The 26889-nt window shown below is 36.5% G+C and overlaps 1 protein-coding gene across 2 annotated transcripts in view; it reads right to left on the bottom strand.

Annotated features, from left to right (window-relative positions):
• LOC125234442 (thrombospondin type-1 domain-containing protein 4-like) overlaps positions 1-26889 on the bottom strand; it is a 206376-nt gene that overhangs the window by 165802 nt on the left and 13685 nt on the right. For both annotated transcript variants that reach the window (XM_048140686.1, XM_048140685.1), the window contains exon 2: positions 18269-18750. In XM_048140686.1, the coding sequence (XP_047996643.1) occupies positions 18269-18309 (41 nt within the window). In that variant the 5' untranslated portion in view covers positions 18310-18750. The remainder of the gene's footprint in view (positions 1-18268; positions 18751-26889) is intronic.

Genomic DNA, 26889 nt, shown 5'->3' with positions numbered 1-26889 from the left:
TGTATTCTACTAAATAACCTTGAATAATGGTGGTAAAAGGAATTCAGCCATTCAATCAGTAGTTCCCATTTAAGTCAAGAAACTGTAAATTCTATTTACACCGTGGCCTCGCCCTCAATTACATCCTCAACAGATAGCGTTATTATAATTAAATGTCTAGGCGAAACTTATTACCTAGGCACCGATATGTAATGTGAAATAACAAGCAAGTGCAGGGATACTACTGTGCTGATAGTAGTAATACGACCTAATAACAAGAACTCGATCCATTCGTCTTTACATTTTCCTGAATTTTGTAACCATTTTCTTTTTACTGAAAACGCAAAAAATCCGGTTGACACATGACTTTTTATTGTGTATTTTTCAGCAGTGTAGCATGATTACTTTTTAATTTTTTTAACTTTTTAAAACCCAGAGAGTTCTAGTGATTTTAATTTTAAACTCTCAATGAATCTAATTACCTACATAGGTTACAAAATTTGAATGTGTACATAAAAAAAACTAAGTACATTAAGTCTTTTAACAACCCTAAGGCTTATAAAAGTTATACTTGACTTAAAACACCATTGTCGTTTCATTTGAAAAGGTATCACGTCGACCAATAAACCATTTCATTCCGCCAGCTCACCAGGGTGGCTAGCCGAATGGCACAATCGCTCACGAAACGCTCACGAAACGAAGCGCTAGTAGATATCTATCTCTATCGCGCTTGCGTATTGGCGCGACAGAGCCAGCGGCGTATCGCTTTCGTTTGGCGTCGGAGAAATGCCATTCGGCTACGGGGCCAGAGAATTTAAAAAATGCATTAAAAACCAATAGCTGCATCGCACCACGTGCATACACAACTACAGTGACCAAAAAGAGTAGAAATTAAAGTGGCAACAACGTGCCGTCCCGTTTTCCCACACATATTGATTTGAAAGGGATGACTACGATGTTGTCACGGAATTCACACTACACACGAAATTTATGAATGAATTGAAATTCAAATTTGGATCGCGCCGATCGCTTCGTAAAGTGTGAATACACGTGTCCCAGTTCGGTGGGCGGTGACCCGTCGCGACGAGCCTATGTTGCGACAACCGACACAATGGGTCCGATATAATTACTTGCGATTCGCAGATCGGTGTTCAATACGGTGTGAAAATCGGATCAGACTGGATCACATCCATTTAAATAGGTATCTAAAAACTCTAATACTGAATACACTAACATTTTCATCATTAGTTCTTTAATAGGCTACTTTACCCTTTTTTAAAGTCTGTCTTATATTATTACTTACTGTCTAATTAACCGAAACAAATTATTACTATATTTTATTAAGACTTATAAACCGCAAGAAATATTAAAAAAAATACTTTTACGTAATCAGGCAAAAACAACATCAGCCATGTCATCTATAAATTTTCTGTTAATGAAGTCATTCAGTGCGAAAACAACACTTTCTGACACTTTAAGTATGAGGCATAAAGGTCATTATGTCAGTGATTGATTTGAAATGAATTCGATGACGTCACTACACGGCCGACAGCGTTTTCAGTGGCCAAAATTAAAAAAAAAATACTCACATTTTTGAATTAAAAATACGTCAGGGTGTCCACTACTAAACCCAAAAAAAATTCCCTGACTTTTCCCTGACTTTCCATGACCATTAAAGAAAATTTCCCTGACCAAATTTTCATTATTTGACGACATTTTTATAATTTTTTCTCAGGGTCACAGAAAAACGTTTTTTTTGTCTTGAAAAAAAAAACTTGAAAAAAAGCAGTTTTTTTAGGGTTTTGTACCTCAAAAAGGAAAAACGAAACCCTTATAGGATCACTCGTGCGTCTGTCTGTCCGTCTGTCAAAGTCAATTTTTTTCTGGAATATGTTTGTTTTCTAAAGTACGAACTATTAAAATTTGCGAGGCAGTTCATACTTTTGTACCTACGGTTATTTACCTTTATGTTAGTTATTAAACTTTAATTTCTGGTTTTATAAAACTAACATTAACGAAATCTATAGTTGGTAGTTATCGCCATTTACTTTTGGCTGTACCAGTGCCGGTCTGTGCACTCTAACAGGGACATCAGGGTGGAGCAAGTTTGAGTTTCGGCGTCCTTGGACGTACTACGCTGGAAAAAAATATCGCGAGCGCAGCGAGCGCGAAATTTTTTCCCCTTTTTTATACGTCCCTGGGACTGGTAGTAGTTATTATGTACAAACCATTTTGTTTGTACCTAGTCTATCAGAGCAGAGACAGGAAAGCAGGCTTGAAATGAAAACAAGATTTCGAGCGTAGTGAGCGCGAAGTATTGAGTAAGTAACTAAAATATACTAACTATCATGCAGAAATAGCAAACGCGAGCGAAGCGAGCGCGAAATTTTTTCTCTGTTGTCAGTGTCGGGATGCCCATTTAGGTGTTTTTCCAGTACATGCCTTTAAGTTTGTCTTTATCGTTTTCAAGTGGCCCTGGCAAAAGCACATAATACCTTATGAATGTTGTACCTACACTACATGGTAACATTGTGGTGCAATTTTCCAGTTAATCTGAATCACAATAACTGAATTTATTCCCGACCCGTAATATGAGGGTGGGGCATGCAATGTAAATAGAAAAACCTGGATTTTCCGCAATTACGATTTTGGGCCGGATAAATTAAGGTCAGCTAGAGCATGAAGATATCCCTCATTAGCAATCACTGGGATGGAGGCTACTATACTTGTCATAAAAAGTCCATCTTTGCTGTCATGGATGTGGCCAACCCAAGAAATCATATTATTATTTCAATACTTTTTAATTTTTTCTTGGTGCCAAATTTTTCCCTGACCTCCAAATAATTTCCCTGACTTTCCCTGACTTTCCATGACCACTATGAGCTTCCCTGACTTTTCCCTGACTTTCCCTGACTTTCCAGAAAGTGGACACCCTGGCCGCGGCTTCGCTCGCGTTAGAAAGAGACAAAAAGTAGCCTATGTCACTTTCCATCCCTTCAACTGTCTCCGCTTAAAAAATCACGTCAATTCGTCACTCTGTTTTGGTGTGAAAGACGGACAAACAAACAGACACACACACTTTCCCATTTATAATATTAGTATGGATGAATGTGTCCAAGATTTACAAAAGTAAATTTAACTTTATCTAGGCTGTGATACATACTTCGGAAACTGTACCAATTGTGTAGAATTCCAGGATGGCAGAAATTAAATCTGCTTTGTATGGTGATAGTTTCTTTTTTCTCCATAAATAGATATAGGCACGACCCTCTCACTATTTCCAAGAGGAGTTAGAAGAGTAGGTAAGCCCAGTTGTGTAGGCTGATAAAATGTACCGCTCAAGTCTCAATGTCATCAATTTGCATAGTCATAAGGAAGACCCATCGATCTGTGTCTCAGACCATTGTGCGACGAGAAATAAACTGGTAGCAATGAGGCGTGTGAAAATTGCTCTTTGATTCATTTATAGTGTGTCGTTTGTTGCTATAGATTCAAATTCAAAAAGATAGTGGTTTTGGTGGGACAGAAGAGATAGCTTTGATAATTTTAGAACAAAACGGGACTTATATTTACGGGACACACACTTACCTACGCCGTGGGAGACGGTCGCGCGACGGTCGCGCTCATCGCATCGTCTACTTCCATACCGATAAGGTTTGATTTCGTATGCGTCGCATCGCCGTCGCGCGACCATCGCGCGACCGTCGCCCACGCAAGTCACGGCGTTACATTTATATTTATATTTAAAATATAAATGTAAGTGTTGACGCGATTATGTCCCGTTTTGTTTTAAAATTATGAGTGCAAATCGTGTTAGTATGTTCATTTCATCATGTTACTATCAATAGATAGCTTTGAGATTCTTATACTCCAGAAAGCATAGAGATAATACCTACTTCATCGCATCATTATGGCATTCGGTTGATAGAGTAAACCGAATTTGTTACGTCTAAGGCAAAATGACAAAGTTAGAATTTTGATTGCTTTTATTATGAGTGCAAATCGTGTTAGTATGTTCATTTAATCATGTTACTATCAATAGATAGCTTTGAGATTCTTATACTCCAGAAAGCATAGAGATAATACCTACTTCATCGCATCATATGGCATATGGCATTCGGTTGATAGAGTAAACCGAATTTGTTACGTCTAAGGCAAAATGACAAAGTTAGAATTTTGATTGCTTTTATTGAGTTTTTACATGGCGATGCAACTAAACTAAGTTAAACAGAGATGAATAAGAAATAGAGTGAAGGTTTCAGGAAACTTCCATTTTTAAGCATGATAAAATAAATCAGGAAACATTTGAATAATAACATTTATTTATTATTAAAAGTCATTTTCTCAAACATGGTATGAAATATCGATGTTATGTGCCTTATAATTGGCAGCGAAGTATGACGTTGCAGGTGCGGCTAGGACGATTGATAGATAATGGAATTTCATACAAACCTTGCAGGCCAAGGCCGGCAAAGTCTTCTTTTTTAATTTCCAAACACAGATAATTGTGACATAACATCCAGGTATTTAGCCAATTAAAAAAAAACTATAAGGGGCTTTATAGACGTGCCGACTGCAACTGGTACGGGCCCTAGACAATATTTGATTTTGGGTGCGTTTTCATACAAAAAAAATTTTTTGAATTTTTTTTTAATTTTTTGTTTTCGTCAAAATTGAGAATCAACGTCAAATAAAAATTTCACTGACATTCAAGTACCTTTTTTCCTAATATCTGCCTACACTCTTACACTTCTAACTGACCAAAAGTGGTTCTTATATTTTTGCAATTTACGAATCTACGGTTTACGAATCGTTACATTAAATAGTAACGACTTCGTAAAAAACATAAATATGTCAAATTAATCAAGACGCGTTGGCGGGCATGTCAACTTGACACGCGCTGAGGTTACTGACATCTGTGTTTCTTGAGACTCCATGAGTTTATAAACTAAGTGTATCGGAACAGAAAATGATTGCCATTTTATAGAGAAAGAGAATAGCGCCCCCTGTCACTTATAATAAACAAGAATGAACATATTTTTAAATTAAAGGAAATATTTAAAAATACACACCTTTGACTGACGTTTCTGCATGATATTAAAAAAAATACAAATATTTTTCGTGACTTTCCGTTATCGAGTACCTATTTAAAGCTCTTGGTAGTCACAATAGTGGCTACGTTAGTTACGTCTTTGACACCCGTGGGATTATTAATCAGTTGATATACAATTTAGATTAAAAATTTCAATTCAGGTATTATTTATTACAAATATTTCATAAATAAATTCTTGAAATTTGAATTTAAACAATTACAAAAAGTTTTAGGACCCATAAGTTGGTTGTGTCACTCAAAATTCCTTCCTCGTAATAACTAGCCATACGGTATAACAGAAGAATGAAGTTCAAGTTTAACCCGAATTCTTGAACAAACATTCTTTGTGACAGATTCGTTCCCTCTTCGCATTTTATAACGTGACGGATTCTCTTTAAGTGAGTGAGGCTAAAGTGGTATCCATACTAATATTATAAATGGGAAAGTGTGTGTGTCAGTTTGCTGTCCGTCTTTCACGGCAAAACAGAGCGACGAATTGACGTGATTTTTTAAGTGGAGATAGTAGAAAGGATAGAGAGTGACATAGGCTACTTTTTGTCTCTTTCTAACGCGAGCGAAGCCGCGGGCAAAAGCTAGTAGTCTTATACCAATACAATTTCTGCCCATAGCTTCGTCAGCATATAATAAGTACCTACTTAATAAAAGTACCTATTACTTCTTTTAATTGACTTCTTAAGTAGGTAAATAACCTAGTAAATCCTAAAGTTACAACTTCACCTTAACTTACGCCGTGTCTTGCGTGGGCGACGATCGCGCGATCGCCGCGCGACCGTCGCCGTCACGTCTCACGCCGTGTCTTGCGTGGGCGACGGTCGCGCGACCGTCGCGCGACCGTCGCCGTCGCGTCTCATACTTCCATATCGATAAGGTTTGATTTCGTATGCGTCGCATCGCCGTCGCGCGACCATCGCGCGACCGTCGCCCACGCAAGCCACGACGTTATACTTCCATATCAATAAGGTTTGATTTCGTATGCGTCGCATCGCCGTCGCGCGACCATCGCGCGACCGTCGCCCACGCAAGCCACGGCGTTACAGATGATTTCCATGGTATTTTCTATCTTTAGGCCTAATTATCTCATCTAAATTGGTTCAGTTGTTTACTACAAGCAAGTTAGGTACTTTCCCAAACTGCAACTGTCTTATTTGAACATTGTTTCTATGATGCAAGTTAGACGTGAATACGTCCAAAGCGACTTTTCTTCCAAATAATTGATATTTAACTGAAAGGCTTAGTCTACAAGACCATACAGCAGAGGAAAACCGAAGACAAGATGGAGGGACGTAGTGCTAAAAGATATGGCTGAGTGCAGAGTGTCCGAAGACGACGTCAAGGATAGGGCGAAGTGGAAGCGGTTGACAAGGAAAGCTGACCCCACCATCATGTGGGATTAATAGCTTGGAAGAGAGAGAGAGAGAATTGATTTTTGACAGGCCTCTGTCATTTTAAGCAGACTTAAAAGTCCATCTTGGTACTTTTGCTGTAAATAATTTGTTCATCTGCTTTTCCTATGAAATCATTACTTTTCTACCAATACTGGACGACACAAGATGTCCCTAATCTCCTCTAATGCAATGCGACTAATCCATTTCGCTACGTCTTAGGAAGGACTTGAGGAATTTCTATGACATAATTACTTTTCTATCAGTTTTGTTTTAATGAACGACCCAACATGTCCCCAAGATCCCTTAGTGGGCTTAGTGCATAATGCATGCAGACCTCCTGGCCGCGTATTAACACTTTCGCTACCAAGAACCCGACTGTCGGGCACACCGCTCGTAGAAGCGTAGCCGATTACATGGGTTTCCCCGTATGTAGCGAAAATGTCGTAGCGCCGCGTAGAGCCCGGTTTCGAAAGTGCTAGCGCGACTAATGCATTGTGCCACGCGCCGGCTGCAGTGTCGGCGATCTCTGCAGTCTGTATGACTTATTTAGTATTAAGTTAGTGGGGAGAACATTTTTGAGGAATTTAGAACCTCCTCCAGGAGCCGTGGCCGAATGCCATTTCTGCGACGCGAAACGAAAACGCAACGCCGCGAAAGGTAATCTGGCTCTGTCGCTCCAATACGCACGAGCGATACAGATAGATATCTGTGAGAGTTTCGTGAGCGTTTGTACCCAGGTTAGGAAAGCAAGGAAAGTATTCCACAGACACTGTCCTGTAAAACCCCTGTTAATTTCATACATTAGTCTTTTTAGAATCTGAAGCTGGTGCGAGGAGACCGAAAATGAGATGGTGGGATGACTTAAACGCATTCAATCCTGAATGGTGCCAATGACATGAGTCGAGTGAAGAAAACGAGGTGAGACTAAGAAATAAAAATTTTAACTTCTGATTAACAGAAACGTCTGCAATCGATGCCGTTAGGCTTAGAATAAATTTAAAAGTGGAAAATGTCTGCCTTGGGTGAGACTTGAACTCACGGCCTCTGGATCGATACTCCAGCGCTCTGCCAACTGAGCCACCAAGACTTCAACCAAGCCAGCGAAATTTTCCACTACTAAGGTCAATGGGACCCGTAGCGACATCTACCGTAAGAGTGTTAAACTTCTTAAACGCTGGAGTATCGATCCAGAGGCCGTGAGTTCAAGTCTCACCCAAGGCAGACATTTTCCACTTTTAAAAAAAAAAGAAATAAAAAGTTGTTACATTTGTATGTTATGCTAGCAGTATCTAGTACTGTATGTTAGCAGACATTTAGATTAGACAGAGTTGTTCCGATAAAATCAGCCCCGATCGGATGTTGAGCTGTTCCATGTAGGAAAATCTCTGTCATTTTGGGATTAATTTTTAAAATAAGATCAAAATGATCCCAAAAGTGACCCGCCAATAAAGTTTTGTACATTTAAGAATCCTGCTTTATAAACCAAATTACTTATAATTAAATACAATTTTATTTTTCTAGCGGCATGTTGTAATTTAGTAGATCATCGACATCTCCTGAACGACGTGGTTAATAAGCGTAACTATGCTTAAAATAAATATCCGTTAGTTTACGGACACCTTAAATTCATGCGTATGAGTTGAGTCACGTCACTCCTTGGTCAATGGCGATCAAATGTAAGAAATAAACGCGTTCCTACACACACAGTTCGTGTATTACTATACTTACCATGTTTCTGTGAGATAAGACATGCTGGGGTTGCCACCGTTTTGCCTTTCACGATGAGTGCTTTAACAAAATTGAGTCTGATAATTATGATTACAGCATGGGGTCAATGACGATTAAAACTAAGTACCTAAGCTAAGTATTTTACAATTTTCTTTACCTTACTTAATATCCCCGGTAGAAACAGCTGAAAAATTCATTTTCATATGTCAGCTATAAAAGCTTAACCTATCTAAGAATAACCTATCTATGTTTGCATTTGGAAAATACCTATTGACTTTTATTTCAATAACAAAACATAGAAATTATCTTTTCTCAACACTAAAAGCAACATAACCCTATGTACCAGACTGGAACATACGATCATTTAATATTGGCATGGTCTAAGTAATATTTAATGCCAGAATGGGTAATTATGCCAAAGTAATGCTCTGAATCACAGCAGGGTACAGTCAGTATCAAATATATTGGGGCTGCCAAAGCTCTCACAAATATCACTTCTATCGCTTCACAAAACGTGAGCAAATCGTGAGCGAATCGTGAACGAATCGTGAGCGAATCGTGAACGAATCGTGAGCGAATCGTGAGCGAATCGTGAAGCGCTTGGGCATTCGGCTACGCACACAGGGCCCCATAGCCGAATGGCATTTCTGCGACGGGAAACGCCACCGAAACACCGCAGAAATGTAGTCTGGCCCTGTAGCGCCAATACGCAAGAGCGATAGAGATAGACAGTTACGAAAGAGATATTATCGTGAGCGTTTCTGTATTGGGCTACGCACACTGATGTACCGATATCGAATGTACGCAAAATTATGAGACTTTATTGATACCGTATCGAATCTTCTTTATTCTGCCGTAGATGGTAAAGGTTAGTAAATAATTTTGTGTATGATTTATTTAAAAGTAACGGTTGTCTACGGATGGAAGGATCATCTGAATTGACACGTACGGGTGATTTGTTTTAGTTACAGGATATTCATTTCAAAATAAGTGGTTTGCTATTTTAATTTTGTTACCATATTTTGATATGGTGGAAGCGTGCACAAAGTCGTGACTAACGGAAAACAGGAAGCCTTTGTCCAGCAGTGGGACATATAGGATTAATAGAATAAAATGAAATAGTTAAAAATGGCATAATTTATAATAGGTTCTGTTTATTGAAAATAAAAAAGTTACTGCTTAGTGTTGCTATAAAACGACGAAGACACGATTATAGGTACTCGTAACTCGAATTATGTCGACTAAATAGACAATAAACTTAAAAAAAAGCATCTGTTTTTATATTACTCACTAAAGTTTAACTTCAGCATATCGTATGCTCAATATCAAATAAATTTTCAAATGTCGTCTACGTTGTTACTGCATGTGAGTGCGAAAATAGCTCATGATGAACTCGACAAGCTTTAAAATGACTTACTGCGGCTAAAATTGGGAACATGACCGCATCGGATAATAAAACCAATCTATTTTAGTATTTTCCATACACGGCCTTACAAAACTATTCGGAAGTCGTAAACGGAATGACACAAATACTTACATGGTGTAATCCAATAATATTTTATGAGAAGACGAGGAAAACATGGGAACTTATCATTTTTTTTTATTTCAAATTGTGTTAAATACATACTGCTGTACATTTTAATCAGTTACCTACTTAATTGCATTTTATTCTAATGATGATAACATAATTTTCTCTATTATGATGTTGTAAAAAAAATTACCACTAACCTTGAGTTAAGCGAGAAGTAGTATAACATTATACACTCCTTAAAAAGGATCTCTTCCAGTATCATGTAGATTCATATTTAGAAAACGCGCTTAATAAATTTTCAAGACCAAAATCATCTCATATCCCCGAGAACAAAGTTTTAACGATGCATATATAACATCGTATTGATTTTGTTTGTTGCATCGGTCATATAATAAGCACAAACTCTTACGATAATACCGTTATCGTAGCATACCTAACTACTTATATCCCTATCGCTCTTCCATATTGGCGCGACAGAGTCAGACTGCGTTTCTATCGGCAAGCAACTCTAAATTAACAGGAAAACTTAATCAAACTGATCAGTTTGATGAGACTAATAATAATAACCATCAAATTGTCTCACTCGACAATTTCGCGTCGATGAAGCAGCTATGCCGCGGCGCCGCGTGGATAGGTGATAAAATTATTAATTATAATTATTAAGAGAGTGTACGGTTTGATTAATGACTCCGTGATAACAGCGAGTTAACTCGGGTTGGGTGGTGTGTGCGGGAAGGAACCAGTTTTAGAAAGATCTTAATTTATATGTTATTAAGGGCCGGTTGCATAAAACCGTCTGTCACCGTTAAAGCGTTCGTTAAATTTTATTGTATGGGAAGTTCCATAGACGTCTGCTGCGTGACGATGATGTGTCTGTCAAATGTGGTTGATGCAACTGGCCCTTAGTTTATCAAATTTAGAAGTGGCGCTATTTGCTAGAACAAATTAACTAAAAAATACTTCTTGCAGTCATCAATGGTGTTAGATCATGACAGATGAAATTTTAGCCACAGAATAAAAAAATAATAGTTTGACAGAAGCTCAGTCGAAACCTATTGTCAATACATTGGCACTGTCCCTTTTTTTAGGGCTGCCAAATATAATTCTAATGCACTGTACCTCTTTAAGAGTTGTCAAACTTCGAGTTAAGGAATTATCTTGTTTGTCTTAAAGGCACGTCATCTTGTACCAAACTTTAATAATTGCTACGTAACAATGCGATTCGAATTGAGCCGGAATTGCCCGATCAATGATCACTGCTTTAGCATGATTTAAATTGCCTGAAATATTAATACGAATTGACATAACTGATAAACCTACTGAAAGTATCTACCACAAACAAAAATGAATCTGTTTTGTTTTTTAAGTCTGAAAGTAATTCGAATACAAGTATTTAGCTAAAGTATTTAGCCCAGTCAAACAATGCTACATTAATGTGGTTAAAATTATATTTAAACATCATATTCTAAAACTGTACCATCTTATGTACCTTATGTACCTGTAATACGACTTTATGGCAAACAAATAAATGAAAATCCAGAAAAATTAACGACTCATTCTCGCATAAAGCCATCCTCGACTCGAAACGAGATAATAGTGTTAATTTCGTAAACGGCAGCCTTGTTTAATGCCCACAAAGGCTTCCCTGAACGTCTTTTTAACGTTCATTCGCTGCTTTCTATAGCCGATATGCTGTAATCCACAGCTTACACATGTCTACACTTGTTAAGCCTTTTTCAAATTATTAAACTACCTATAGACTAAGAGCCCAGAGCCGCCAGACATTCCTCATTTTCTCAAGGACGAAACTTTAGAACCATGTAGAGTTCGTATCGACGTTTAACGTCTTCATATTACCTAGTTCGGCCCATCGACCATTTTTTTACTATAAGGTTTTTTTTTAAACACTAACTTTTCTTAAATTCTCAAGGCTGATTTTTATAAGTATGCAATAGGAGAAACTGTAAGGATTTGATCATCATCATTACCTTACCATTTTCGCCTGCCGTAACTTTTAACAGACGGTTGAAAGTCTCTCTAACTTATCCTAATTTTTCAAGCTACGGCCGGTGAAAATGGTTAGGAAATGGTGATTATCAAATATTTACAGTCTTTTCTATCATATATATAAAAAATCAGCCTTGAGAATTTAAAGAAGCGCTGGTGGCCTAGAAGCGCTGGTGGCCTAGCGGTAAGAGCGTGCGACTTTCGTTCGAACCCGGCTCGTACCAATGAGTTTTTCTGAACTTAGTCGCTTTTCGGTGAAGGAAAACATCGTGAGGAAACCGGACTAATTCCAAAAAGTCCTAGTTACCCTTCGGGTTGGAAGGTCAGATGGCAGTCGCTTTCGTAAAACTAGTGCCTACGCCAAATCTTGGGATTAGTTGTCAAAGCGGACCCCAGGCTCCCATGAGTCGTGGCAAATGCCGGGATAACGCAAGGAGGATGATGATGAGCCTTGAGAATTTAAGGAAAGTTAGTGTTTTAGAAAAACCTTATTGCAAAAAAATGGCCGACGGGCCAAACTAGGTAATATGCAGACGTTAAACGTCGATACGAACTTTACATGGTCCCAAAGTTTCGTCCTTGAGAAAATGAGGAAGGTCTGGCGGCTTTGGGCTCTTAGTCCACTATTTATACTGAACCTAATCTTTAAAATTTAACTTTACTCATACAGTTTTAAGGATGATTTTAAAAGTGGTGATAATCATTTAGCTTCTTTTAAAAAATGATGTGACGCTGATAGCTGTTAATAAGCCAATGATGTGGATTTTTTTTATTGTCTGGAAAATGATAGTCACTTATTTTAGTGAAGCTGTGCGCATTTGTGATATGATGCAATATGTTATATTAATTTGCCTTATTTGAAGCTGTCTTAGCTTTTTAGAGTATATTTATAAATATACAGGTTTTATTGTAACTTCTAGCCATAATATCAGCCGAAAGATTTTAATTGCGCGTTTCTAAGGCAAAAAAAAATCTCATATGAGCTATAAGTAATTTACGCCAAAAATAAAATTGTTTAATATACACTTAATATATTAGCACAAATCCGCCGTCAATTTATTTATTTAATCTTTATTGTACACAAAGAAAGAAAACACTTATAGTACAAAGGCGGACTTAATGCCAGACAGCATCATAAATACAAATAATCTCGCGAATTACCCACTAAATAGAGCCGCGGATCAATAAATAATTTATCGATATCGATTGATCGATGAGCACAGCAGTTTGTAAACGTATCTTTGTGCCGATCAGAGTACGTAGACAAATGCACAAACGCTCACGATTATATCGTTATCGTACCTGCCTATCTGTATCGGTCTTCCGTATTGGTGCGACAAAGCCAGACTGCTTTTCGATCGACGTCTAGCGCTAACGATTGTCATGTCGGCTAGGCCGGCAGAACCGGAACGCAAAGAAACCAAAGGAAAAAACATAGATGAACCAAAATAGACTTTACAACAAAGAAATTACAAGCGACACAAGTTGTGTGTGTTTTTGTTACACATTTTTCTATGCTGTCGTTAATTACTTTATCTTGGTGTCGAATGATTTATCTGCAGATAATCTTCCATATCTTAATTGTTGAGAAATCAGTAATTATCAGTGGCATGCGCCAATCAATGTAATATATACTGCTCGAGAATATGACATTTATAGGTGACATAAATATGTATTAACTAATTCGATTAAATCATAAATGTAGTCTATACACTAAGTTGGTAGCGAATTTGACAGTCTCGCCGGTGCAAATGTTATTTTAAAAAGCAAACTTTGATGAAATTATAACGTTTTCTTTTATTTACAAGCGGTACAGGTGGGGCTAGCAAAGTAGAGGCGAAGACGTGGCCTACAATGGAGCGAGCTCGCCCAGAAGGTGGCAGGGGACCGATGATTTTTGAATTTCGAACGCACGAATTCGCCGTTCGAAAGTATGTGGAAAACGACGTAATGCTATTTATGAAAAAGAACGGCTAGTAATTTTAAAACTAGTGGTGATGACCACTCGTTTGCGATTCTGTTAGTAGAATTTAAATCGCTAGTAGTGGAGATATTATTGAACGAATTTTACGAAATCGTATGGCCGAGATTAAAAAATGGGATCCTTGTTTACCCTTGATTTGAAGGCTGCTAGGTTAAGCTGGGAAATATACTTAAAAGCCGGTAAGAAATTCCATTTCTATAAGCAATAATTTTTTCTCGCTCCCGACAAATCTATTCGACTAACAATCATAATAATATTTATGTATAACTCAACAAACGCTTGAACTTGAGCCAAATGCTAGACCACACATATCGCCACGATAGCTGAACAGAACATCTTGTCGAACATTGCATACTGTTTATAAATATCGAATATTGTCACGACACTGCTCCTTATAAGGATAGTGTATGACAATAAAAACTAAAATGTAATTTGTGGTATTTGTTCTGAATAACAATTTATATGCAATGAAGACACGATGGGGTTCCTCGTTTTCCGGATGCTTCTAGTGTTTCGACAAAATGCCATTCTAGCAACCTAAGACCACGAAAAACCGGCCAAGAGCGTGTCGGGCCACGCTCAGTGTAGGGTTCCGTAGTTTCCCGTATTTTTTTTTCAAAAACTGCTCAACCTATCAAATTCAAAATAATTTTCTTAGAAAGTATTTAATAAAGTTCTACTTTTGTGATTTTTTCATATTTTTTAAACTTATGGTTCAAAAGTTAGAGGGGAGGGGACACATTTTTTTAAACTTTAGGAGCGATTATTTCCGACAATATGAACATAGGTTTAGTAATTTTTGAGAAAAATACGGAAAACTACGGAACCCTACACTGACCGTGACCCGACACGCTCTTGGCCGTTTTTTTTTAATATCCCTCTTGTTACAGGAAACATGTGATATATTTACAGTACTTATATAACACAAAATACTCCCTATAAGTACCTATGTATAAACATTTAAAAGCGCTTCTGTGTATGTATATCCATTTGGCAATACATTGCACTGATTGGCAATTCACAAAACCCGTAGACAACTCCTATCCCAACTATTCATGAATGGAGCCGAATGTACAGGAAATGTAATCAATTACTTCTCGTAAGCGACAACTGGAACAAGTCATTTGTCAAGTCATTGTGCTATTTGGGAATCGCAATTGAATCGAGTAGGTACTTATGTTGGAGCAGCTGGGTACGTAGCCAAATGCTCTAATGCTCACGATAATATCGATATCGTGACAAGCTATCTCTTTACACTGTGTTTTTTTTTGTTTTCCGTTTAATTGGACACGCAGTTAGGTTCATCATCAGGAACCACCCTGTATATAGCTTTTTGTAAAATTCGAAAAAAAATTTTTTTTTCGTTTCCATAGATAATAAGTGAATTAATTAGTGTGAGGGGACCTTAATCATAACATTGAAGTCATAGTCAAGTGTTTGACGGCACATGTCAAAACAAATAAAATTAGGAAGTGGTAAGGGATGCCACACACGTGTTCAGTAATTAAATAATTTTTTCTAAAAATTCGATAACCGTAAGAGTTAAGCTGCTAGTTTCTTACGCCGTGTCTTTTGTGGGCGACGGTCGCGCGACCGTCGCGCGACTGTCGCCGTTGCATCTCATACTTCCATATCGATAAGGTTTGATTTCGTATGCGTCGCATCGCCGTCGCGCGACCATCGCGCGACCGTCGCCCACGCAAGACACGGCGTTAGAGAAATACTTTAACTCAAGAATCTTCCCTTACAGTTAACGGAATTCAATAAAAACAGGGTATAGATATCGCCCGTTACGTATTGGCCCAAGCAGGCTGCGTTTCTATAAGCGTTTGGCGTCAACGAGTGTCATTCGGCTAGGTAGGCTGGTAGGTAACCGATGACAATACGATGGGTGCGGTAACCGAAAGCACTAAATCTTGATGAAGCGGATTTCAATGCATTTATTTCATTTTAGGTAATAATGTTTTTTTTTTGTATATTGGTTTTTTTGGTAGCCATACTAATATTAAACACGGGAAAGTGTGTGTCTGTTTGTTTGTCCGTTTTTCACGCCAAAAAGGGGCGATGAATTGACGCGATTTTTTAAGTGGAGATAGTTGAAGAGATGGAGAGTGACATAGGCTAGTTTTTGTCTCTTTCTAACCCCCCCGCTTCCCTAAAATAGTTGGTGAAAATTTGTATGGAGCAATTTCCGAATTTGACGCGAGCGAAGCCGCGAGTAAAAGCTAGTAATTTATATAGCCAGCTCCTTATATTTCATCTAGTAGTCATAATCTTACTTTACCGCTACAAGTAACAAATAGTTTCGACAAAACATTTGTACCCAATCCGTTGACCGTGCAAAGCAACCTTGTCAACGTAATCACCAATCTTTATCTAGTTTAGCAAAGTAACGATTATCTAAATGGCCAATTATTTATGCGTTTAGTTACACAATTGATTTAAACAGGGCAATAAATAGTTTGAGCAATGGCACCCTGCATGGTAATGAGCGTAAAAGTTGGAAAGTGTGAATGGGACTGAGTAAGTGAGTAGAGTTAGAAATTCCATGGAAAGGACATGTAATAAATAAATAAGTGCTTTGGAGCAAAATAATAATTAGATACTTTGATTAATAATAATTAAATATTTTCCCTACTTTGAAGTTATTTTATAAAAATAGTCTTGGAAGATTCACATAACTACAGAGCAACATATTTGAAATTCAATTCAAGAGACGCGTAGACATTACCAAACCACAAACCACCAAAACAACAAAATTACAAAATTTTAACTAGTTCTACTAAAGTCAAATGAACAAACATTATTGCTCAAAATACGAACTTGAAATAGAAGCTTTTCTTAAACATTATGTAAGGCAAGATGGGCAAGAAATCAAGGCAACGCATATATTATGTCTTTTTTTATTTTTTATTTTTATTTATTTTATTATGTCTTAAACCCTCGTACACTGTCAAGTCTACGTCAAGTAAAAAATTATATTTACAAGTATGTAAATCAAAAGAAAGGATAGACGGTAACTTTATCATTTTACCTAAGTTACATAAGTAAATCTCGTAACCCAAGGGTTATGAATGCGTTGTAGTACAAAATCTGTGACTCCATAAATTTATAATTTCTTGGTGTTGACACGGAATCGGACTAGCCAATCCGGGCCGCCCACTGCAACACGGTCCAAGCCATTCATAAATATCACCACGCAATTATGCAATTCAGATTAACTGCGTTAAACACTGCGAAATTAAAACACTAATCTGATGAATAAATAAGGAACCTGCGCCAAAAGGCCCTGCACCTAAGCTTGGCTACATTCATAACAGTTATAATTATAAACTATTTAGGGCTTAAATGCGCACGACCACCATCATCTTTCTATTACTCTTTTCCCAGTCGCATGTTTTCATCTTCCATACATCTCTATCACCCGTCATCTCATCATTAACTTGCTTTCGTTCCATATCATGTCTCACACGCTAAACGCGCACACATGGTAAACGCGCTTGGGGTGGGGCTCGTAAGAGATGGTCTAACTGTGTGAAGAAGTCGACTGGCGGCAGCCTATATCGTGCAGTCCACATGGCTTATGACCGCGTTCAATGGAGACACGCTACTTGTGGTCGCGATCCTCAGCATTGAGGGAACGAGGAAGAAGAGATGTCTCACACAGTCCATCCACCTCTTCTTCGGTTTTCCTCTCCCGTTACTTCCTTCCACATTCATTCGTAATATCTTTCTCGTCCATCCTACCCGACCATCATAATATTATATTTTTGTTTAAAAGAAAACAAAAACGATATTCCTCATTTTAGGACTTCATTCATATTTAAGTAAGTATATCTTGAATTAGATTTGTAAAGTAAGCGGGGACTAAGGATTTGCAGTACCTAAATGTCTAAGGAAATGTCGATGTACTCGTATTTTATCGAGCGCATGACTTGCATTACTATGACATCGTTGAAATAAATACAGACTAATAGGAGTATAATTGTCCATCTACTTGTAAAAAAAAATAGGTCACGGTCTTGCTCTCACCAAGTTACATCTCAATTCTCGGCGAAGTTTCCAACGAGGCATATTCTTAATATTCGTATTGATTTTGGCTCTCATTTCACATTTACATATTTAGTTATGGGATCCGATGTGAAATGGAATCTGTCTCAAAGGAAATGTTTTTTTTTTAATTAAACAAAACCAACTAGGGAACAAATCAAATTATTTTATTGAATATTTTTTCGATTTGTTATTTTTCAAGTAGTCACACTACTATATATAAATTATAAATTTAAATATTTTTTTTTCTTTCGTGTATGATATCTATTTAAATTTATAAACAAAACCATTTATATACTAACTGAATGATAAGATAACCGATTACATAAATAAAATTTCGTTTACTAATTCAGGTTAAATTATAGTGATAATGATTGACCGAAAATGAAGTAAAAATAACACTACATATATCATAACTAGAAACACATATAAGAGATTTAGCGTCTTGCTAAATTTAAACTAAATAAAATAGTGTCAAATAGCATACTTACATCACAAAGACGGAGAACAGAAGGGCCCCCTGACAACCCATGTTGGCACGGGTTCACAAAAGTATCACCATAACAGTGTATCACTATTTCAATGGCACGTCAAAAAAGCACTGAGTCACACACCGATTTAGCACTTACAGTTGAACGAACTTGAAGTAAAGTTTTTTACGAACTGTCAATATTTGAATAGGCAAAACTATTGTTATGAAAACCTTTAATGAAGTACTATCGGCACACAAAAAGTGTCTGATCTGGTCAGGTGATAACATGAATTGAGTGTTATTTGAATTTAGATCACGACATTGGTATCACGTGGAAAAACTTTACAAGTATCAAGACTATCAAGTCATTCTTTTTTTTTGTTCGCGTAAAGTTTCTTTTTATGTTTTTGGTTTCCCATTAGGGAATGTGTTTCTGCTTGTCTTCATTTTCGTGCGATGTCATCCCGGTTCAGTTTTGATTAATATTCATTCTGGAACGATCTGCAAAGAAAGGAAATGGGAGAATTATTCATAGGTTTTATGTAGATTTGAGAACGATAGTGCTTTTTTATTATTCCTATGGGAGTAAACAAAGGACGTAGTGACGATTATTGTAATGACACATTTACCTAATATGCATTGGGTAAAATTCAGAAAGTTTTTTGAAAAAAAAAAAAGTTTTTCAATGATTTTCTTGTAACAATACTAATGTTATCAGCTCTTACCTACGAAGGAATCTTGTTTATATTGTTTTTTGCTACAAGAAAAAGTTCTTCAACTGTAGCAAAAATTTCAAAACCGTCCAGTCTAATTCAAACCCATGCACTCGTGTGATAATGTGTCAAATATATGTTTCATTACTTAAACTTTTGCTAGGCGCATAGATATCCTGATAAGTAAAATTTGCATAGGAATTTACCGATGGACGATAACGGTTCGATAGCGATAAGGAAATCGACGTTTGGCTGATTGCGATACATTTGAGTAGTCCTAGTTAGTCGGCCTATCTGGATTGGAGACGCAGGGTATCATTCACCGTTCTTCTTGACACTAGTTACTATAAATTTAAATAGATATTGAAAAGTAGTGTGACTACTTAAAAGAATAAATCAAAAAATATTCAATAAAATAAATTTATTTGTTCTAGTTGACTAGGTTACCATACTTAAATTAAACGAACGGCAGTATTAACAGGAATTTTCGCTATAAGTATAATAAACACTGCTGTTTGGTTATAAATGTTATTTCATTATTTCATTATTCCTACCTACATTGTACACATTTTGACTATGTAATATTCTGCCTGAATACTTTTAATTTTTAGATATACATACGAGTATGTACATAATAATATGCAGTAATAAATAAAAAAAGTTGCAGTATGTAGAAATTTAGTTTGATATTGAGTATACATTATATATCTACATTTCAGTTCAGTTTGATATTTTCTTAGGATACAGGTTTGACCCATGTCCTGTAACCAAACGAATTACAAATTTACAACCAAAAATATACAGTACAAAAGTCTGGTCCTTAATAAACGTGCCTCCACTAACGACTGTCTGGATAGTGGATATACAGGAACGCGCTGCGGCTAAAAATAAAAAAAAGCTCAAGAACTGCCAATGATCGATCAAACCCTGACACGAAACAAATAACAGTTTATAAATCGTGCATGGATGTAACTGGCCAGTTATGTCAGCGCGCTGGTGATCTTTATCGGATCTTGTAGATAGTTACGATAAACTACCAACGATTTTAGGCCCTTTTACTGATGATGATTGATTTAATGTTCGCGGGAAATGAAAAGCGGAACTTTTTAGAAAATAGCAAATAATAATGGTGGCCATAACTTTAACAATATATTATTTCGAGTGCATTAGAGAAATAAGTAAAAAAATATTCTTAGACATAACAATCTCCCATAACAAGAGGGATCGATCATGTAAAATTTAGAAATAAGAATTAAATTATTTCAAAAGATCTTAATGATTCTTTTGTGGATTTCATTATTTTCCATATATACAGTAAGTAATACTTAACATAGTAATTAGCACTTTACGTGCGTCGAAAACTGGAAATTTCATAAGGCCAAAGGGCAAATCGTTGTATGACGTTGTACCGTCGTAGGTTAATTTTCATCCATAATAATTTTATAAGTATTCCAATCAATAAAGCGCTACTACGACAATTACGACGGTGCATAGAAATGTTTAAACCCAATAGTATTTTAATGGGAACCAGCATATCGTTGGTAGTTTAAACGGTTGGCGACCGGAAGTCTTCGTTGCCGTGGTCTAGCGGAAACATTAAACCAAAGCGTGACTGCAGCATTCCGTTTTATTATTTTAATAGGTACCTACTGCTCTTTTAACGTGGAAAGGATTTTCTCAATTGATAACCTATTCTCAATTTAACAGAATCTCTTTCTAACACACAGAAATCATATGGATTTGATTATACGAGCAACTTCATGGCATTCATAGTCCCATGGACTAAGGCTCCAAAAAAAAAAACTTCATCGCTTGTATTTGTGTACCTAAATACTAAAATTTTCTTTATTTATTTTCTGTATCCTCTATCCATATCCATACTAATATTATAAATGGGAAAGTGTGCGTGTCTGTTTATTTGTCCGTCTTTCACGGCAAAACGGAGCAACGAATTGATGCGATTTTGCGAATTGAACGACATACAACCGTTTAATGACGAACTCGAGACCAATCTTTGCAATTTTTTTCTATCGAGCCGATTTCATTAAATCGTGTATCGTGTACGGCTATGTTCTTTGAAATATAATGAATAATAACATATAATTTACTTGCCTTACTAAGACTAATAGTTTGTCTTAAAAAACTGCGCAAGTCACATCAATTTTACGCAATTGGGTGTTGTCAGCTCCTTAAGTAAGTATAGTTGAAGGGATGGAGTGACATAGGCTACTTTTTGTCTCTTTCTAACCCCCTATTTCAGAGAAGTGGAAATCGTATGGAGAATCTTGCAATTTTAGAATTTAACGCGAGCGTAGCCGCGGGCAGAAGACAGTGTAAGTATATTTTCACCACACCAACTGGTAAAGGCTTTCTTTGCTATTCGAAAACAGATAGCAAAATTGTATTTTATCCACAAGGGGGCAAAGTAATTTCATACAAATTTTAACTCGATGTCTTAATCTGGCTGCTAGATTTTACCTATAAATGATGATTTTGAATCATAAATATTGAATAAATTGATGGATTTCATTTATTTTGATGTTTTATAGTCAGTATTTTGTTCGTGTTGGTGTGGTGAAAAATTTTGTGTTTCACTCGGTGGCAAAGTTTGTTTAACCTTCGTGCCTTGATACCCTCGCAACGCTCAAGATTCCACTTTTTGAACCACTCGCTACGCTCGCGGTTCAATATTGGAATCTTTCGCTTGCTCAGGTATCAATATTGGCACGTGCGGTTAAACAACTACTTTGCCCCCTTGTAAAACAAATAACTATTTATGTACTATACTTACCGTAACACGTGTCGCTCAAAGAGTTACACTAAACAGCAAAAAACAGATTATAGTTCAAACTCAAAAAAACAACCGTAATTATACAATGCGAGAAAACAGTAGCTAATAGACGCTCGATTGATTCATAACTGCAAAAAACAAGGCAATTAATTAATTTGCCTGTATAAAAATAACAATTGGTGCTATTGTTCACTTAAAGGTTTTATTGTACGAATTGATTCATAAATACCTAATGCAATAATTATCCATTTGAAACATTGCTGACATAATATGTTATATTGAGATCATTATGAAACAGAATAATAACAAAAAGACATTGTTTACTCCGAATTGACCTGATTCTTTAATTAAAGCAAACCTTTGTTTCAGAAGCAAATAGTAGAAAATAAATGAGGGTGCCACTTTTTTCGTCACTTGGCTAGAATTTTATTTAAAAATTTTGTTTAGTTTTACACTGCGTGAGAGTTTAGAAGGGTCCCCGGATTTTGGTGCATATCAAACTATAACTAAACCTGCACAAGCTACGGCCCTGCTAAGGCCCATGCACTTGCACCATCAACCACTTAACTCAGGGCTAGTGGTCTGTCAACTGTCAGATTACATACAAAATGGTGGGTTAACCCGAGGGTTAACCCTCCATTTTCGTTGGTGCAAGTGACCCTAAGAAAATTACATACAATCGGACGTAGTTTAGCAAAAATCCATCCTATAAAAATTGTCATTAAAGTCATATTTTTTTTCCTTTTGGCAGAAAATTTTGATCCTTTTCTTTAAACTACGTCAAACTTTACTCGAACACCGAAGGTTATTTTAAAATCTCACAGGAAATAGGTTTAATATTAATAGGTTTACAACGACGCAAGCCCTAGATCTAATTCCATGCCTTTCAAGACGTTATAGTCTGATAGGTGGTCTGCGTCAGCTGACGGCGTGCAGGCGATCCGATCCGACAGCTGACACGACTTGATGGCGATGGGATATTCCTGGATCAGACCGCTTTCGTAATCGCACACATTGACGCCATTTAAGACGGTAAGGGTTAAATAATTTAAATGGAATGTGGTGTAAACTTTTTTGAGCTTAACAGAGGTTGGCTATCGGTTCCAATCCTCTTAATTTGAAAATATTTTAATACCTCCAAAAATTTCTGGATTGAAATAAAAAATATGAAAAGTATTATGTTACTATGACACACAACAATGTTAGGTACAAATAAGGAACAAACTTACTTTTATCTGTATTTTGAAAATTACTTGCAGACCATTCGATTAAAATTATATTTGAATGTAGGTATTACAAATATTTTCCAAAAGAAAGATAATATACTGTTCTCACGAACTGATTATTATGATAATGAATACGCAACGGCATATATTATAATAATTAATAAATCCCAAGAAATGAAAAAATCTTATTAACATGACAAAACAATTTAAGTCACAAATAATTATGATAATACATTGCAGAAATGAATTAAAAGAAGGCTTTTCTGTTATGTTTATGATATATGGTCATATTTAATCTATTTTAACATTTTCGGCCCTTTTAGAGGCGAAAATGAAAATGACAGTCATTCCAACTCCCACGCATTGTATGACCAAGAACATAAAGTTGATGTTTTAGTGGGCAACGAAATTTGGACCACCAACTAACTTGACATAATTTGAATTAAATAAGTGAAAATGGTCGATTTCTCTTTGATTTAGTTTATCTTTTAGTAACCGTAAATAAAATGGGACGAAATAATATTTAACTGATATGATGATGAGGAAAGGAACACAACGAACTTACATATGTAATGACATGTTGATAATTAATAGATACCCAAACTTTTTTAATAAATTATGTATTAAAAGCGAAAAGTAAAGAAACTATAACTACGAGTATAGGCAGCCAAAAACATGAGAAAAGTCTTATAAAAACAGTAACTAATTTCAGAAAAGTATGAGGAAGCAGTAAATAAAAACGCTCCACTAAACAATGTTGCAATTCGAAACATGCATAAACTTATTAACACTACAAACTGTTAGTATTTTAATATATTAAGCAATTATAATAGAGATATTGCTGGCAATGATACAAATACAGTAGATGCCATGGAAGATATCTGGTCCAATTTATTTACATGCATTAACCAGTACTAACTCGACCTCAGGGCGATAACAAATCAACTCAACTGACGTTTCAATTTGTATATTGACACGTTTTTAATCTTCCCACATTGTTTATGTGTTCGGAAGCACTTGAATATTTGTCTTAATAAATTTCTCTCATACTTTTGAACACCCTAACTTCGTTCAGTATATCAATCATAGATACATCTTTGGTTTTTTTATTGAGTGTATCTGTGACGTATCATTTATTACACATATCGAATTAGTTTGAATTAGGAGATTATTTAATTGAATTTTGTCGTTGTCTTTTGTTTTTTTTCGTTGTAATGCTTTCTATTGAGTGGTCAAGGTTATCTGTTTAGTGTTTCTTAATTAAGTCTGTAAAGTATTTCCTTTTAATTAGAATGCAACTTATACATATTTTCTCGAATTATTGACTGTTTGTTTGTATGTCTCTATGCATTATATTAGGTACGCTCGACATGTTTTAGTTACCTAAATGTTGATTGTTGATATGTTTTCTATTTACATCTTTGAACTTATCTATTGTGATTATAAGTGCTTATTAAATGGTGCTTAGAAACTTGGTGTACATTTTAAATTATTATTCAAGCAACTACATACATACAGCGTAACTACTATGACATTGATATGTATTACAATTTTAAATATGATCACCATGACTTATAAGTTCTGCAATGGGATATTGATCCCTGAATCAAATTGTGTAGGCAGCAAAGAGAGACTGGGTGACAACACTAACAACCATTTACAATTTGATCTGGTTAATAATACGCGTTGTACCATAATTGAGACATAATTTATGCAAACCAAATATCCATCGTGCAAAACCCTTATTACTTGCCACTTTAGCAAGAATTGACGGCTTGAGTGCCACATTACGAGGTACACAACTGATGAAGTCTAGAATTGCCTGCACACGATAGCACATAAGTGCACATTGGTTCATATGTAATAACTCATTACCTTGTGCGTAAGGGCTGCATGACAAAATGTTAAGTTTGTGCTATTTGCCAACTTCAGCACGGGAAGCATGGTCGCGCGATAGACGATAAAATAGCAGGCCGTCCCTATCGCACTATTTGTAAGTGCGATAGGAACGGCCTAATATTTTATCGTCTATCGCGCGACCATGCTTCCCGTGCAGGCGACAATCGTTGACTTATTATTATATCTACGAACTACGTAAAGACGGACCTTGTGGGCGCCACGAATCGAATTGGGCCAGTTGGTAGGTATGTAACGTTTTGTGCGCAACCTAAGCGCGGGATGCAAGTCTTTTAATCGTTTTAAAAATAGCTGCGGTTTCATAAAAAAAAAAACAGTTTTTCTCAAGGAATAAAAAGCGTTTAAGGGACTTTGATTTCAGTGGCAACAGTAAAATATTACCTGAAACTTGTAAGACTCGAACGAGCACTCTAGTAGAAATCAGCGACTTATATATAAAATAGAAAATATTTATTCGATTCTTAACACTTTCGCTACCAAGAACCCGACTGTCGGGCACACCGCTCGTAGAAGCGTAGCCGATTACATGGGTTTCCCCGTATGTAGCGAAAATGTCGTAGCGCCGCGTAGAGCCCGGTTTCGAAAGTGTTAAGAGATTCAGAAAAAAATAGTTGCCATCGAAGTCAAAGCGATTGGAGAAAAGCCCAACATCTAAACACCATTAGAACTTAAAACTATAACTTTTTGTATCAAAGAAACCTATTTGTAGTTGGCCCTGACTCCATTAATTAATAATATTTCATCATCATCACATATAGTCATAGTTTAATTTGAAAGTAATCAACAAGTTCCTAACTCAATAAAAAATTGCCATGACCGGAATCAGAAAGAAATGGGGTCTATTTGTCTATTGCCAAGTTAAACATCGACCAACTGAGTAAATATACCAACTAACTGTAGTAATAATGTCAAAATGAACAATCGGTTCTGAACCAGGCGTTTTGAGTGATGCGTAGTAGTACTGGTACGTAGGTAATACATACCTAATTATATTTTTCTCCACACCAACTTATAAAGACTATTTTGATTCTTCAGAAACGGATGAGAAAGTTGCCTTTTACTTTTATCCACCAAGAGTACAAAGTAATTTCATACATATTTTAGCTTGATTGCTGACTGTTAAAATTGACGTTTAAATGATGAATTTGAATATTGTATATATTTAGCACGCGTTACAAACGTAACATTAGGCCGAGTAGGGCGCTCTACGTGTCGCGCTTGCACTACTCCGCCGGGGCTGACGAGGTGGTGGAGTACGTTCGCCAGAAGACTGGCTACACGCTGAGGGTGTTCCAGCTGCAGTCCCGCCACTACGAGCACTTCAATTCGTTTGTGTTGCGAGTGCCGCGGCCGCTGCAGGACACCATCGCGAGCGTAGACTTCTGGCCGAAGGGCGTCGTGTTTCGGCGGTTCCGGGGCAACCTGCCGAACCCTACGCCGTGTCAGACGTCGCAACGGAGCCACGCTGTACATTACGTCGTCGCCTAAATAGAATTTTTTTTTTGTCTGTTTTTAATCTGTTTTTTACTATTTATGTGCTATACGTATTGTTTTTATTTTTTAGTATCACAGTACCTTAGTTTTACTGTTATGCTGTGTAACTTATTGTAATAATAAATAAACAAATAAATTATAAACAACGTGTTAGCTTGTATTGTACGTGCGATTCACACCAACCTGTGTAACGTAAAAGGACGTATATTGATATGAATGCTATCGCTTCTACATCTATTTTCATATTAATATGCCGTGAGTCAGAGTATCAGTGACCGATTATACTCGTAGCAGATCGATAACATTATCGTATTTTCATGATACGTTGAAATTGATTATGCGAGGTGAAAAATGTGTCATATTTGATACCTATTGTTCTTACTGCCCAGAAGGGCAGTCAACAACAGCTTTGAATACAGAGTAGCAAAATATGTATACACACCTTTAATTGGAACCCTAGGCCACTGTAGAACTATGTTACAGTGACGTTATAAATCAG

The sequence above is a fragment of the Leguminivora glycinivorella genome, chromosome 16, assembly GCF_023078275.1.
Source record: "Leguminivora glycinivorella isolate SPB_JAAS2020 chromosome 16, LegGlyc_1.1, whole genome shotgun sequence".
NCBI classification, from domain to species: Eukaryota; Metazoa; Arthropoda; class Insecta; order Lepidoptera; family Tortricidae; genus Leguminivora; species Leguminivora glycinivorella.
This window is presented reverse-complemented; position numbering and strand designations above follow the sequence as displayed.